At 40.7% G+C, this 16140-nt stretch overlaps 1 protein-coding gene and 1 long non-coding RNA gene across 2 annotated transcripts in view; one reads left to right on the forward strand and one right to left on the reverse strand.

Annotated features, from left to right (window-relative positions):
• Nucleotides 1-219: 219 nt before the first annotated feature.
• LOC132377976 (uncharacterized) lies at nucleotides 220-6042 on the reverse strand. Its single transcript, XR_009506858.1, has 3 exons — nucleotides 5831-6042; nucleotides 3201-3296; nucleotides 220-2893 (listed from the first exon to the last, which is right to left on the reverse strand). It is a non-coding gene; the product is annotated as an uncharacterized LOC132377976 (long non-coding RNA).
• A 109-nt stretch (nucleotides 6043-6151) lies between these two features.
• Nucleotides 6152-16140, forward strand: part of psmd1 (proteasome 26S subunit, non-ATPase 1) — a 145903-nt gene continuing 135914 nt past the window's right edge. The window contains exon 1 of the mRNA XM_059944518.1: nucleotides 6152-6298. Within this exon, the coding sequence (XP_059800501.1) occupies nucleotides 6283-6298 (16 nt within the window). The 5' untranslated portion in view covers nucleotides 6152-6282. The remainder of the gene's footprint in view (nucleotides 6299-16140) is intronic.

Genomic DNA, 16140 nt, shown 5'->3' on the forward strand with positions numbered 1-16140 from the left:
ATTAAACATTTGAGAATTGCTAAAATAGTATAAAATTGCAGTTTTAATAATGGTGTTGCTATTAAATAAAAATATGTAAAAGTGAACACAAGTGAATCTGCAGATGCTGGAAATAAAAAAACACAAAATGCTGGCCTGCTGAGTTCTGCCAGCATTTTGTGTTTTTATTTAATATATAAAAGTGATTGGTTTGTGAACAAAACAGAAATGGGCTCTCTTGAATTATAATTAAGGCAGCAACATTTTTAACGTGTTTACTATAGATGTGTAGAGGATCTATTTTATCTTTTGGACAAAATTCTGTGAAAAACTGGAGGATTTGTTGTTTTTGGAAATGGTGAATGAGATCCAAACTCACTGCAGAGATCTCAGTCAACATTGTCAGGGACTCCAAATATAGGATGACCCACACTTGGAAGAATACCACCATGAATTGAGGTGCAGCACTGCACTACTAAAAATATCTGTTTAGGGCCATATATTTTTTAAAAAAGAAATAAATAAAGAGTGCAGGGGAGATTTACAAGGATGTTGCATGGACTGGAGTGCATGCCTTATGAGAATAGGTTAACTGGACTTGGCCTTTTCTCCTTGGAGCAACAGAAGGTAAGAGGTGTATAAGATGATGAGAGGCATTGATCGTGTGGATAGCCAGATGCTTTTTCCCAGGGCTGAAATGGCTAACACAAGGGGGCATAGTTTTAAGTTGCTTGGAAGTAGGTACAGTGGGGATGGCAGGGGTAAGTGTTTCACACAAAGTGGTGAGTGCATGGAATGCACTGCCGGTGATGGTGGTGGAAGCAGATACAATGGGATCTTTTAAGAGACTCCTTAGATAGTACATGGAGCTTGGAAAAATAGAGGGCTATGTGATAGGATGATTCCAGACAGTTTCTAGAGTAGGTTACAGGATCGGCATAACATGCTGGGTGAAGGGCCTACAATGTGCTGTACATTTCTATGTTCTAACTGTCCATTTAATTGGGATGCTAGATATTTGAGTACACAAGTAAACGAAATATAAAATCATCAGCTGATTACATACCAACACCACCAGATGATTCTGAGGCTATACTCACTGGAGTTTAGAAGAAAGAGAGGGGATCTCTTTGAAACCTATTGAATATTGAAAGGGCTTGATGGAGAGGATGTTTCCTATAGTAGTTGAGTCTAGGCCCAAAGAGCACAGCCTCTGAATAGAGGGATGTCCATTTAGGACAGAGTTGAGAAATTTCTTTAGACAGTGGGTGGTGAATCTGTGGAATTCATTGTCATGGACAGCTGTGGAGACAGAGTCACTGAGTATACTTAAAGCAAAGGTTAATAGGTTTTTAATTAGTCAAAGGTAACGGGGAATAGGTGGGAGATTGGATTTGAGAGGGCTAATCAGCCATGATGGAATGGCAGAGCTGACTCAATGGGCCAAATGGCTTAATTCTGCTCCCAAGTCTTTATGGTCTAATAGTATCAGTCCCTATTGCATTTATGTTAGCCTATTCATTACCAGTTTGGACTAAAATACTTGAAATGAAGTTGAATCCCATTTGTTTAAATCCATTTGTGTTTTAGTTCGTCAGTAAATTTAGATTACACAGATAGCCCTTTATACAATTTAGGCAAAATTGTTTTGGTAATTTAACTTAAAAATCAGTAAAGGTATATGTAATTTTAATTGTTTCAACAGTGGAGAGTGGGGATCATTTTGTGTTGATAAACCTGGGTTCGTTAATACTGACACCAAGGTATCGGAAGTTAATTTATCACTTCTCAAGAAGTGAAGCTATTAATAAACTAAGCCAAATAAATGAGTCATCTTTTATTTTTCTAGATGGGTTACAGGGATCATTTATTTTGAAGATGGGTGGGGTTTGTTTTTCCACAAGAAAAATCTACAAAAAAAATCTTTCGATCCATTTACATTTTATAGTTATTGAATTTCTACATAATGTATAATTTGTCTAAAACTTAGGTCCACAATAGGAATTAAGATATTTTACATTAATCAAATACAAAAAAGTATTTCAGAGGGAACTAGTTTTAAAAGATTCTTAAAAATTTGGTTTTACTCTCAATAACGTACTTTATTGGAAAAGTATGTTTCCTAAATGAAATCTATCCATGTACTGTAATGAAATGTATATATGAATCACTAAATAATTTAGTTAGATAGTATTGATCATTTTATGGCAATTTATGCTTTCACTGACTGGCACCGACAATCTAAAGTAAACTATGTTCAACGTGTTTCTAAGGTGAGAAAAAATCAGTATAAAAATACATCAAATACTTGACTCTAGATCTTTTAAAACTGAAGTATGAAAATACTTTTATTACTCATTTTGACATGTAGCTATTATAGATTGTCCTTAATACAACTCTAAAAAAATTCTCAGGCACTTCCACATCTATAAATCAGTGGAAATAATAATAAAGAAATTATTCAATATCTATCACCAATCTAAATCAAATTGGGTAACAATCCTGTGGTTTAGGTAATTTAAATTAAAGAAGAAAATCAGTAAAGGAATATGTAATTTTCACTTGCTTCAACAGTAGAGATAATTTGATACTTTATTAACAAAAATCATTTTGAGGTTGTTTGTACAGAGTCCAATTGTCTATACTGTGGGTAGCTTTTAAAATACTACATAAATAGGAAGAAAAATGTATAAAAGTGAGAATTTACAACCAGGTAACTTCACATTGTTTAATAATAGCTGGGGCACAAGATAGAATGATCAATTGGGTAAAGTATCAGAGAGCAACTTGTGTTCCCCAGCAAGAAGTCAAATGTTTTCAGAGAAAGAGTGAAGTCAGATTGCAGTCTGTTTGCTGTGAAGCATCAGTTTATGTATTCTGCCATAACTCTAATATTTCCATTAGATGGTAAGACCTGCAGGAAAAACAAATGAATATAAATTCTTCTTCAAGACACTCTTCAAACTTTTTAAATCAAGTTACTCAAACTGCAAGAGTATCAGAGTGATTTGTATGTGATGCTTGATTAAATTAAATCTTCTATTGAAATAGTGATGGAACCAATGTATTTACGGTAAGCTAATGCAACACTTGCACCTTCACTAATATGACAGGATTGCTTAAGAAAGCAATATTTATTCGCGCCTATATATTTTCAAGTGATCTAAATGGCAAGATAAAGGGAAAGGCCATCAAAAACATTAGTAAAGTTATAAAATTACCAGTCTAGTTACTCATAAGAGTAATTGTTCTTTACAGTAATTGTCCCGTAGTTTTTGTTCCTCTAAGTCTCATTTCCTGGTTAATAATTGGTGCACCTGTGATAAGGAAAGAGCATGTAATAAGACAGGTGTACTGTCAACTTTGTTATTTATTTAGCAAAACAGCGTGGATTGGATTGAATTGACTTTATTTTTTACATCCTTCACATCTGAGTAAAAATCTTTACATTATGTCTGTCTGAATGCACGATGTGCAAATTATAGTAATTTGTTATAAATATGTACAGTAAGATATACAACAGAATAGTCAAGATAGCTTCGAAATACGATTGTGTCCGCATGGATTAATCGCTTTGATGGCTTTATGGAAGAAATTGTCCACCAACTTCTGGCTTTAATACTGCAGTATCTATGAAGTTTGTGGTTGGGGTGACTCCGGTCCTCTATGATCCTTCAGGCCTTTGAACCACGCTGCCTCAGCAACTCCCGATTAACCCTAACCTAATCACGGGACAATTTACAATGACCAATTAACCTGCCCGATGCGTCCTTAGGGCTGTCTTTAAACTGGAACACTGGGGAAAACTCGCGCATTCCACGGGAAGGACTATAGACTCTTTACAGACGACACCAAAATTGAACCGGATTGCCCTGAGCTGTAAAAGTGTCGTGCTGACCGCCTCGCTATCTTGCCGTCCTAATAATACAAGAGGGTCTTCGCAGCATGAACTGTTTGATAAAGTGTCAATTCTGTAAAATCAAGGTAATCCCCATAGAGGGGTCAGAAGTGGAGAGAGTGAGCAGCTCTCAAGCTCCTGGGTGTCAAGATCTCGGAGGATCTAACCTGTCCCAACATATCAATGAAGTTTTAAAGAAGGCAAGATAGCGGATATACTTCATTAGGAGTTTGGAGAGGTTTGGCATGCCAATAAATACACTCAAAAACTTCTATAGTTGTGCCCTGGAGAGCATTTTGAGAAGCTGCATCACTGCACAGAGCTACTGCACAGACGGAAAGAAGCTACAGAGGATTGTAAATCTAGTCATCTTGGGAACTAGCCGACATTCCCCCGAATCAATCATCCATGCCCCCACCTTCCTGTGGGTGCACAATGCCCTTTCAGTGTCCCGTGGCATATCTGCCTGTGTCTGAGCAGACCTGCTTTTTATCTCTTCTGCCGGGGTACCAGCCATCCATCAACTGACCATGTCCATGTCCATCAAGCTGGGCCACTCCTTGCTGTCTCAGCAAGAATGTTAACGAGCAAAGAAGAGTGTCCTTGTAGCAAAGGTAAATAATCAGTGAAGAAGCCATAATACTAAATTATGTGTCTGTCTCTCTCTCTCTCATCTGCTCTGGGTGCCGCCCCCCTCTTCTCTCTCATTAGCAGCAAGTACGTAAAAGCCAGACTCATTTTACGTACTTGCCAGTGATAACAAATTCGATTCTGCTAAGTGTGATTAGAATATTGCAGATACAAACCTGCAACTTTTAAAGTCATGAATATTCAACATAAATATCAAACGAATTATATAAATATTAACTAATGAATAGGTGACAAATCTAATTTGTACACAAATAAAAACACATTTAATTTTCTGAATAGGTTTGTTGCTTTTTTCACAGATCAATGGATTGAAACAATGCACAAATCAATTACCGAGTATTGTGATATCTAAGTGTATATCGCCATCAAGTGGGTATAAAATAAACTAATCTTTCTTTTGCCGGTAATGAATTCCTAGACTACGGCAGACTTGAGAGAGCTGTGAAGACGTCTTCTATTGTTGGAAGACAGGCCAATAAATGTAATTAAAGGGATTAAAGTTACTTATAAATAAGGAGAGAATGATTCTTAAAATACATTGTATTTAAAGTTACTGCATCCCGTTGTTTAATTCTTTATTATTACATACAATATGACAAAGATCAAAAGGTAACTATATTCGAAGTGTACATACACAACGCTGGAAGAACTCAGCAGGTTAGGCAGCAACCGTGAGAAACGAGTAGCCAACGTTTCGGGCCGAGACCCTTCATCAGGAAGTGTCCTCATTCAAAGTTTGTCGTTAGCTCTGATATTAGTATTTTTATGTCAGAAACAGATTAATGTTTAATAGAAATATAAACAGAAATGCTGAAAATACTCAGGAGCTTCAGTAGAAGGAAAAACATTTAGATTTAAGATTCCTATAATATATTTACAATCCTCATATGCATTTCATTTCTCCTTAACAAAACATGTTCCAACGTTAAAGTGAAATGCTTAATTATTTTCAATCCTGACCTAAACTATATGAAAAGGTGACCAATCTACAGATTTTCAATATATACAGCTTTTCTGAATATACTTTAAAATTTATAACTTTAACTTTCAGGTCTTTGTTCTTGTTTCACTCGTATATGGTGTTTAATGAATATTATTAAAAATAAGCGAATTAGAAGTACAACAGACGGGACAAACTGTAGATGCTGGAATCTGGAGCAACCAACAACCAGCTGGAGGAACTCAGCGGGTACAGGAGCTGTCAACATTTGGCTTTGGGACTCCGCATCAGGCATAAACCCAAAACATCCAAGTTCCTCTCCACCATGAACCCCCACCATTAACTTTACATTAACGACGAACCTGTCCGTCACTGCGCCAAAGTACAAACTGGATTTCTGCCTCATTTTGTCTATCACTTCAGAATTATTTTAGCCTCGGACCCGCCACAGTTATTCTCCCATTTGACGCCGGCCGGCCGGCTCCATTAGTCCGCGGCGCCAAAGGCGGGGCTTCAATGCAGCTGTCTAGCGAACGCCTGTGTCTGAAAGTCTAGAGCTGCGAAAGTATTTTATATATTGCCACAAACTAGATGATGATAATAGCAATAAGTTGTTTTAATAAATACAAGGTGCCACTTGTGAGGTAATTGCTGTGACCGAAGAAGCAGGCGGCGGCGGTGGTTGCGAGGACCCCGGGGGGTGAAGCAAGTCGGGTTTGTGAGTGAAAACTCCTGAGTCAGAGCGGCGGCGAGTCCCGGGCGGGCAGGCAGGCAGCTGGGACCGTATCGAGACCGGACACCGAGCGGTTACAACATGATTACCTCGGCCGGTGAGTAAGGCTGCTCGAGTTCGCCCCTTCTCCCCGGCTGAGCCTGAAGATGCTGCCGGCTGGTCTGAGACCTGTGTGATCTTTAATAGAAGAAGAGAAGGCTAGAAATCCTCAGCAGCATTCTCTTATTATCTGGAGGGCTACACACACACACACAAAATAGGTTGATGTTGTATCTTGTGAACTGGTCATTGTTGCTTCGTGCGCTTAATAGCCTGCGCCCGCAGAGGCCTAGAGAACCTCACTTTGGCTCGTTTGGAGGTGTTAAATATTCGCTAGTAGTTGCCTGGGACTCAACAGCTGAGTCATTGAATGAATGAGGCCTGAGAGCGGGCTTCGCACGTTAGTGCACCAGGAAGGGATTCACTTGTGGGAGAATGTGAGGCTAGAGTGCACGATGTGTCTCAATCAAGAGCCGTGTCATATGTTGACGAAAGAGTCCAGGGCAGAGTTACATTTGTTTTCATATGATCGGCAACTCAGAATAAAGTGAGCAAGTTACTCATGAATCTGAGGCTTATAAGGCATTGGTCAGACCACATTTGGAGTGTTGTGAGCAGTTTTGGGCCCCATATCTAAGGAAGGATGTACTAGCATTTCAGAAGGTCCAGAGGAGGCTTACGAGAATAATCCCGGGAACGAAAGGTGAACGCATGAAGAGTGTTTCATGGCTCTGCGCTTGTACCCGTTGGAGTTCGGACGAGTGAGGGGGGTATTTCATTGAAACCGACCCAATATTGAAATACCTGAATAGAGTAGTTGTGGGGACGATGTTTCCATTCCTGGGCGAAACTAGGACTAGAGCACTCAGACTCAAAATAGAAAAGGGCGTCCCTTTAGCATAGAAGAGGTGAATCTACAGAATTCATTGCCACAAACGGACAAATCATTTGGTTTATTTAAAGCGGAGATGGATGGGTTCTTGATTAGTAAGAGTGTCAGAGGTTACCGGGAGAAGGTGGCGTGCGAAACCTCACTCTCCTCAACTCTGAATTGATTTTACTTTCAAGGACTCAACAGTTCATGTTCCCAGCTTTCTTTGTTTATTTTTATTTGTTCAGGTTGTATTCTTTCGAACAATCGTTTGTTTATCAATCTTCGTGTGTATTTTTCATTATTTTATTTCTCAGTTCTGCTGTGAATGCCCACAAGAAAATTAGTCTCGAGGTAGCATATGTGCTTCGATAATAAATTTACTTTGGAATGGGGTTGAGAGGGGCGGCTCAGTTGCCCAACGATTAATATGACACTTTACAGCGAAAGGGATTGGATGATTGGTGTTGAATTACTGCACGTGACTAAGGAGTTTGTGCATCTTGTGACTGTGTGGGTTTCCTCTGGGTGCTCCACTTTCCTAAGACGTGTGCAGGAGTGATGTATCTAATTATTGTCTGTCAGTATTGAATTTGTGTTGCGCATCCTCACTCTGCGTTAAGGTAATTTGTCACCTGTGCCCAATCACTTGGCCTCCACCGCCATCTGTGGCAATGAATTCCAAAGATTCATTAAAATAATTCCAGATTCACCAGCGTCTGGCTAAATAAATCCTTCCTTATCACTGTTCTGAACCTTGTATTCTGAGGCTGTGCCTTCTGGTTGTAGACTTCCTTACTGTAGGAGAACCCTCTCCACATCCACTCTTACCTAGTCCTTTCAATATTCCATAGGCTTCATTGAAATTCCCCCCTCATTCGTTTAAACTCCAGTGAGTACAGGACCACAGCCATCAAATGTTCCTCATTTATTAACCCTTCCATTCCTGGGATAATTCTTGTGAACCTTATTTGGACCTTCTCCAATGCCAGCATATCTTTCCTTAGATAAGGGGACCAAAACTGTTCACAATAAACACTCCCAACACTCCAAGGATGTTGGCTGGATTGGAGAGCAATGCCTTATGAGAATAGTTTGAGTGAACTCAGCCTTTTCTCCTTGAAGTGATGGAAGATGAGAAGTGTCCTGATAGAGGTGTATAAGATGATGAGAAGCATTGATCATGTGGATAGTCAGAGGCTTTTTCCCAGGGCTGAAATGGCTAATGTGAGGAGGCATAGTTTTGTGCTTGGAAGTAGGCACAAGGGGGATGTCAGAGTTAAGTTTTTCACACAAAGTAGTGAGTGCATGGAATGCACTGCCAGCGAAGGTGGTAGAGGCAGATACAATAGGGTCTTTTAAGAGACTGAGATGGGTACATGGAGCTTAGAAAAATAGAGGGCTACGTGGTAGGGTAATTCTAGGTATCTTCTAGAGTAGGTTACATGGTTGACACAACATTGTGGGCTGAAGGGCCCAAGGAAAAAGAGAGATATCTACAATAAATATAGGCAGCATGGAGTAAATGAGGTGCTTGAGGAATATAAAGAAAGTAAGAAGAATCTTAAGAAAAATTAGAAAAGCTAAAAGAAGATACGTGGTTGCTTTGGCAAGTAAGGTGAAAATAAATCCGAAGGGTTTCTACAGTTAAATTAATAGTAAAAGTATAGTGAGGGATAAAGTTGGTCCCTTAGAGAATCAGAATGGACAGCTATGTGTGGAGCCAAAAGAGATGGGGGAAATTTTGAACAATTTCTTTTCTTCGGTATTCACTAAGGAGATGGGTATTGAATTGTGTAAGGTAAGGGAAACAAGTAGGGAAGTTATGGAAACTGATTAAAGAGGAGGAAGTACTGGTGCTTTTAAGGAATATAAAAGTGGATAAATCTCTGGGTCCTGACAGGATATTCCCTAGGACCTTGAGGGAGGTTAGGGTAGAAATAGCAGGGGCTCTGACAGAAATATTTCAAATGTTATTAGAAACGGGGATGGTGCCAGATGATTGGAGTATTGCTCATGTGGTTCCATTGTTTAAAAAGGGTTCTAAGAGTAAACCTAGCAATTATAGGCCTGTCAGTTTGATGTCACTGGTGGGTAAATTAATTGAAAGTATTCTTAGAGATGATATATATAATTATCTGGATAGACAGGGTCTAATTAGGAAGAGTCAACATGGATTTGTGCGTGGAAGGTCATGTTTGACAAATCTTATTGAATTTTTTGAAGAGGTTACGAGGAAAGTTGATGAGGGTAAAGCAGTGGATGTTGTCTATATGGACTTCAGTAATGCCTTTGACAAGGTTCCACACGGAAGGTTAGTTAGGAAGGTTCAATCGTTAGGTATTAATATTGAAGTAGTAAAATGGATTCAACAGTGGCTGGATGGGAGATGCCAGAGAGTAGTGGTGGATAACTGTTTGTCAGGTTGGAGGCTGGTGACTAGTGGTGTGGCTCAGGGATCTGTACTGGGTCCGATGTTGTTTGTCATGTACATTAATGATCTGGATGATGGGGTGGTAATTTAGTAAGTATGCAGATGATACTAAGGTAGGTGGTGTTGTGGATAATGAAGTAGGTTTTCAAAGTTTGCAGAGAGATTTAGGCCAGTTAGAAGAGTGGGCTGAACGATGGCAGATGGAGTTTAATGCTGATAAGTGTGAGGTGCTACATTTTGGTAGGAATAATCCAAAAAGGACATACATGGTAAATGGAAGGGCATTGAGGAATGCAGTAGAACAGAGTGACCTAGGAATAATGGTGCATAGTTCCCTGAAGGTGGAATCTCGTGTATAGAGTGGTGAAGAAAGCTTTTGGTTTGTTGGCCTTTATAAATCACAGGATTGATTATAGGAGTTGGGATGTAATGTTAAAATTGTACAAGGCATCGGTGAGGCTGAATTTGGAGTATTGTGTACAGTTCTGGTCACCGAATTATAGGAAAGATGTCAACAAAATAGAGGGAGTACGGAGAGGATTTACTAGAATGTTACCTGGGTTTCAGCACCCAAGTTACAGGGAAAGATTGAACACGTTAGGTCTTTGTTCTTTGGAGCATAGAAGGTTGAGGGGGTGGACTTGATAAAGGTATTTAAAATGATGAGGGGGATAGATAGAGTTGATGTGGATAGGCTTTTTCCATTGAGAGTAGGGGAGATTCAAACAAGAGGACATGAGTTGAGAGTTAGGGGGCAAAAGTTTAAGGGTAACACAAGGGGGAATTTCTTTATTCAGAGGTGTGGTAGCTGTGTGGAACGAGCTTCCAGTAGAAGTGGTAGAGGCAGGTTCGGTATTGACATTTATAGTAAAATTGGATAGGTATATGGACAGGAAAGGAAGGACTAGAAGGGCTGAGATGGCCTGTTTCTGTGCTGTAATTGTTATATGGTGTTACTGTGTGAGTAAGGTGATGGTATTTTGGGGTTTTTTTTTGTCCAGTTGCTGAGAAAACAAGATATATTAGAAGGAAACTGAAGATTTTGCTGTTCTCAAAAATACTAGCTTTGACTTGGAAGAAGTGATTTTATGCTGGATAGGTGGTTTGATTAGAATTCTTGTTGAGTCATAGAAATTGATGCCTTAGAAGGAAACCATTCAGTCCATCGTATTCACGTTGGCTAAAAGTGGGCCCAATCCCATTTCCCAGCTCCTGGTTCATAGTCTTGTAGGTTATGATTCTTCAAGCTGTCATTCAAGTAGAGATGATTTCTTTCACCATCTTTTCAGGCATTGAGTTCCAGGCTGATTGAGCAACAGTCTGGTTATTGGACTGAAAGCAGATAGCAGGACCGAACAGATTGTTCTTGGGCCTCAGCTATTTGCAATTTTTGTCAATAATTTGGCTGAGGGGACCAAATGTGATTTTTCCAAATTCGCTGTTGATATTAACCCAAGTGGAATTATTAATGCAGAGGTGTGTGTAAAGAGCATCAAGGTGATATGGGCAGGATCTATGAGAATGTGGCAAATGGAATACAATGTGGAGGAATACGAGGCCATTAATTTTGATGAACCATGGATTCCAGTTAACTGTAGCCAAAGTTTCATAGAAATAGCTGAAAAGGTATAAGAAAAAGGCAAACTACTGTTTAAATGAGTAGCGAATTATGTAGTTAAATGAAATACAGAACAAACTGGAACACTGTCAATACTATTACAGTACTATACAACTGTTATGACAGAGGAATACATTGTGTGTACGCTGTTGTGTAGGGGGTGTCCAGGGAGGAGAAGGAGTTGTCCTGCCCATTCTGGGGTAGCTCACTCACCCTTGCTTCCCTCCAAACACTCAGCTCTCATCTGTGGCTCCCAAGTAGTTGTTTGTATGTGACAGTGGCCATAATTTGGTGCACCTTATCAGCAGTCAGGCTAAATCAGGTGAGGAATCATACCCCAGTAAAGTATGTCCTAGCATGTGAACTCAGCTCTGGCAGACTGGATGGATAAAATGAATAGTGAGATCCAATGGCCAAGAAGTTGGTTCTGCAGCACTTTGAGGAGAATGAAGGCATGATGAGGCATAAAAGTAGTCATGGCTATCCACTGGAAAGGAAACCACTGGATCCAGATTTCTGAGGTCAGAAGAGTGGAACTGTCCCAGTGTAATGGCTTTTCCACTTCATAAACTCCTGCACGGGTTTCACTGTTATCGTGGGATACGACAGACAACCAACATGCTGCTGTGTTCTTTTGTTTGACTGTAAATGAACAAAATTAGTGCTGACACTTAAAGCAAATAATGGATTACTTTCATACAAACCTTTTAGAATCCAAATCAGGTTGTTTCGTGGCAGCAATACATTGCAAGAAATGATAATAAAAACTCTCTAAGAAAGAAGTAGATATAAAAAAAAATTAAGTAAGTAGTACAAAACAAGAGAGAAATATAATGAAGTAATGTTCATGAGTTCATTTGCCCATTTAGAAGTCTGATGCTGGAAGGGAAGAAGCCTGAAGTATTGAGTGTGTGAACTCAGGCTTCTGTATTTCCCACTTGATGGTAGCAATGAAAAGAGAGCATGTCCTATGTAATGGGGGTCTTTGATGGATGCTGCCTATTTGAGGCATCACCTTTTAAAGGTGTCCTCAGTGCTGGGAAAGCGATTGCCCATGATGGCGTTGTACACTTTCTGCAGCTTTTTCCGATCCTGTGCCGTGGTCCCTCCTTACCAGGTGATGATGCAACCAGTTAGAATGCACTCCACTGTACATCTCTAGAAATTTGTGAGAATCTTTAGTGACATATCAAGTCTCTTCAAACTGCTATGAAATATAGATGCTGTTGTGCCTTCTTTGTAATTGCATCAACATGTTGGGCCCAAGATAGATCTTCAGAACTGATGACACTTGAAACTTGAAACTGCTTACTCTTTCCACTGCTTATCCTTCATTGAGCACTGGTGTGTGTTCCTTTGAGTTCCACTTCCTGAAGTTGACAGCAGCTCCTTGATCTTACTGACGCTGAGTGCAAGGCTCTTGTTGTGGCACCAATTGACCAGCTGATCTATGTTGTTCCTTTACACCACCTTGTCACTGTTAGAAAGTATTCTGAAGTTAAATGAATATTGCAGATATTAATTCAAACAAGAATCAGGCTTCAGTTCTTATTGTGAATGTAAGTTCAGGAAGCTTGCAATTAGCTTTCAGTTTTTTATGTAAATTGCAAGCAGTAAATTGAAGTTAAAGGCACAATCTGCTCCATAGACTACAAGATTGCATTTGCAAGACCCAAGCGTTAAAACAATGAGGTTGTGTTAATTGGCTTACATCAAACCAAGCAATGTGGCTACCGTAAATTCCGGACTATAAGCCGCTACTTTTCTCCCACGCTTTGAACACTGCAGCAACACTGCGGCCTATACTACGGTGCGGCTAATGCATGTTTTTTTTCATGCCGCCAAAAACATTTTGCCTCGTGACAGTAGACTGTTATGAATCCCGTAACTGGAGAACTTACCAGCAAAGATAGAGAGGTCCGTTGAAGTCTGATGTCACTATTTTCAAACATTTTATTTATAAAGGGACACAAAAGTAGGGTTAATACATACATTCAGATAGTGCACATCGTCAACACTCAATCTAAAGCGCGGGTATAGTAATACTCATCATTAAGTGAGCTCTGCTGTTGTCTAGGGGTTAATAGATTGTCCGTTGGAAATATAAAAGTCACTCAGAAAGTCTGCGGGCCTCAGCCCGTTGGAAATTGCTGGGTTTCACGTGGGGCGACCGAGAGAGAGAGATTGGGGGAAAAGAGAAAGAACTTGCCGAGTCTTGATGAATCTTCCGTGAAATTGGGGGAGTGTTGGTTTCCTCTCCCTGATGTTAGTTAAAAGCGGTTTCCTGTGATTCCAGCCACAGATTCCAATACCGGAATCTAACGCATGTGGCTTCCTTCGGAATGGCTTCCCGCTGCTGCGGGACCACCCTCTCGTGTCTTCTTGGTGCGTCTGAGGGCTGTCCCCCTGAGACTCTCCTTTATACTTCCTCACGGGGTCACAGGAGTCAGTCAGGTTGGGATGAAGCAGTCTCTCTCTCAACCAGCCCACCTTGCCCGAGGGCTTTTCACGTGGTCTCCATGAGACAATAGTCGCTGTCGCCTTATTCTTTATCCCGGGTGGAACGTGCAATTTGTATTGTTATGATCCCAGCCCCCTCCTTTGTGAGAATCGCAAGACCACCCGTCGAAAGGTGGGGGGGGGGGGGTGTCAGTAGACCCAGTTGGGGAGAGAGAGAGAGAAACGCGTCAAATTGCAGGTCCCACCAGGGATACAGAATAACAACAGCGACTATTCTCTCTGAATGTTTGTATTAACCCTACTTTTGTGTCCCTTTATCAATAAAAACATTTGAAAATAGTGACATCAGACTTCAACGGACCTCTCTATCTTTGCTGGTAAGTTCTCCAGTTACGGGATTCGTAACAGCACGTTTCTCTCTCTCTCCCCGACTGGGTCTACTGATCCCCCCCTCCCCCTTCGACGGGTGCTCTTGCGATTCTCACAAAGGAGGGGGCTGGGATCATAGCAAGACCAATAAAATTGATGAGTAGTTCACAGAGGTCCAATGAAATTGTACGATAAATCAAGCGCACTTTCACAATTAAATTGTTGTAAATCAGTCATTTGTACTCACCCTCATCAACATGGAAAACACTCGAAGAAAAGCATATGATGCAGCTTTTAAGTTAAAGGCGATCAATAACTTTTCCTGGTAGGCTGCAGTATATATATTTTTTTACCAGTCGTTAGGAGATATTGGAATGTTGTTCGTGCACTGTTCAGTAAAAAAGTATAGGCAACGTAATTTGTGTGTTACCGATACGTAGGTATATTTAAAAGTAGCTGTGTTACAGGCACTGTTCGAAAAAAAGCATTTGCAATATGTATTTGTTTATGTTACCATACGGATTTAATTAAAAGTTAAAAAATCCTCACGTGTAATATCTTTCTGTGTAAATATCTCATATTACAACGTGGGACACCTGCGGCTTAAAATCCGGTGCGGCTTGTACAAGTACAAAATTGATTTTCTTTCTAAAATTAGAGCGAGCGGCTTTTAATCAGGTGCGCTCTGTAGTCCGGAATCTACGGTAAGTTATTTGCACCATAGTGAACAAGGAAAATCTGCAGATGCTGGAAATCCAGGCAAAACACACATTGTGCTGGAGGAACTCAGCAGGCCAGGCAGCATTGATGAAGAAAAAAAGTTGAGTCAATGTTTCGGGCTGAAACCCTTCAGCAGGACTGGTGAAAAAAAGATGAGTAGATTTAAAAGCTGGTGTATGGGAGAGAGAAACACAAGGTGATAGGTGAAACCGGGAGGGGGAGGGATGAAGTAAAGAGCTGGGAAGTTGATTGGGTAAAACGATACAGGGCTGTAGAAGGGGAAGTCTGATAGGAGAGGACAGAAGGCCATGGAAGAAGAAGGGGGGGGGAGCAGCAGAGGGAGGTGATGGGCAGGCAAAAAGATAGGTGAGAGAAGGAAAAGGGGATGGGGAATGGTGAAGGAAGAGGGTCATTACTGGAAGTTTGAGAAATCAATGTTCATGCTATCAGGTTGGAGGCTACACAGATGGAATATAAGGTGTTCCTCCAACCTGGCTTCATGGCGACATGGATTGACATATCAGAATGGGAAGTGGAATTAAAATGGGTGGCCAGTGGGAAGTCCTGCTTCTTCTGGTGGATAGAGCATAGGTGCTTCTCTGAGGCCACACTCAGGTTAGAGGAATAACAGCTTGATTTCGTCTGGGTAGCCTCCAAGCTGATGCATGAACATCAATTTCTCGAACTTCCGGTAATGCCCCCCCTACCCTTCTACCATTTTCCATCCCCTTTTCTCCCTCACCTTAACTCTTCACCTCCCCATCACTTCCCTCTGGTGCTCCCACCCTCCTTTTATTTTTTCATGGCCTTCTGTCCTCTCCTATCAGACTCCCCTCTTCTCCAGCCCTGTGACTCTTTCACTGAAAAACTAACCAGCTTTTTACTTCATCCCTCCCCTTCCTGGTTTCACCTCTCACCTTGTGTTTCTCTCTCCCCCCCCCCCTTTTAAATCTACTCATAGTTTTTTCTCCAGTGCTGCCAAAGGGTCTCAGCCCGAAACTTCGGCTGCACTTTTTTTCCAGAGATGCGGCTTGGCCTGCGGAGTTCCTCCTGCATCTTGTGTGTATTGCTCCATTGTGACTTCAGTGCAGGCTGGCAGACCTGATGGATATTGTCACTTAGCATATCAAACATGATCACAGGTTAGGCAGTCAATAGCTTTGTGTACTCAGAGACAGCCCTGAGAACATTAATTTTGGGTGTCTGGCTCTCTTGTCAAAATGTTTTAGAATATTTGTTGTAACGTTCTCCTTCGCGTGTCACGAACGCCGAATTTAACGTCGAGATAAACCACAGTTAATAAGAACCAGATCGTAGTAAGATTAACCATTTACTGTTCACTCTTCACATTAACATATGGTGAAAACTGTTGATAAAACAATACAAGATTGATACAGTATTTGTTCCTTCCTTAATATCACATTTCAA

Source organism: Hypanus sabinus, chromosome 2 (assembly GCF_030144855.1).
Source record: "Hypanus sabinus isolate sHypSab1 chromosome 2, sHypSab1.hap1, whole genome shotgun sequence".
Classification (NCBI taxonomy): Eukaryota; Metazoa; Chordata; class Chondrichthyes; order Myliobatiformes; family Dasyatidae; genus Hypanus; species Hypanus sabinus.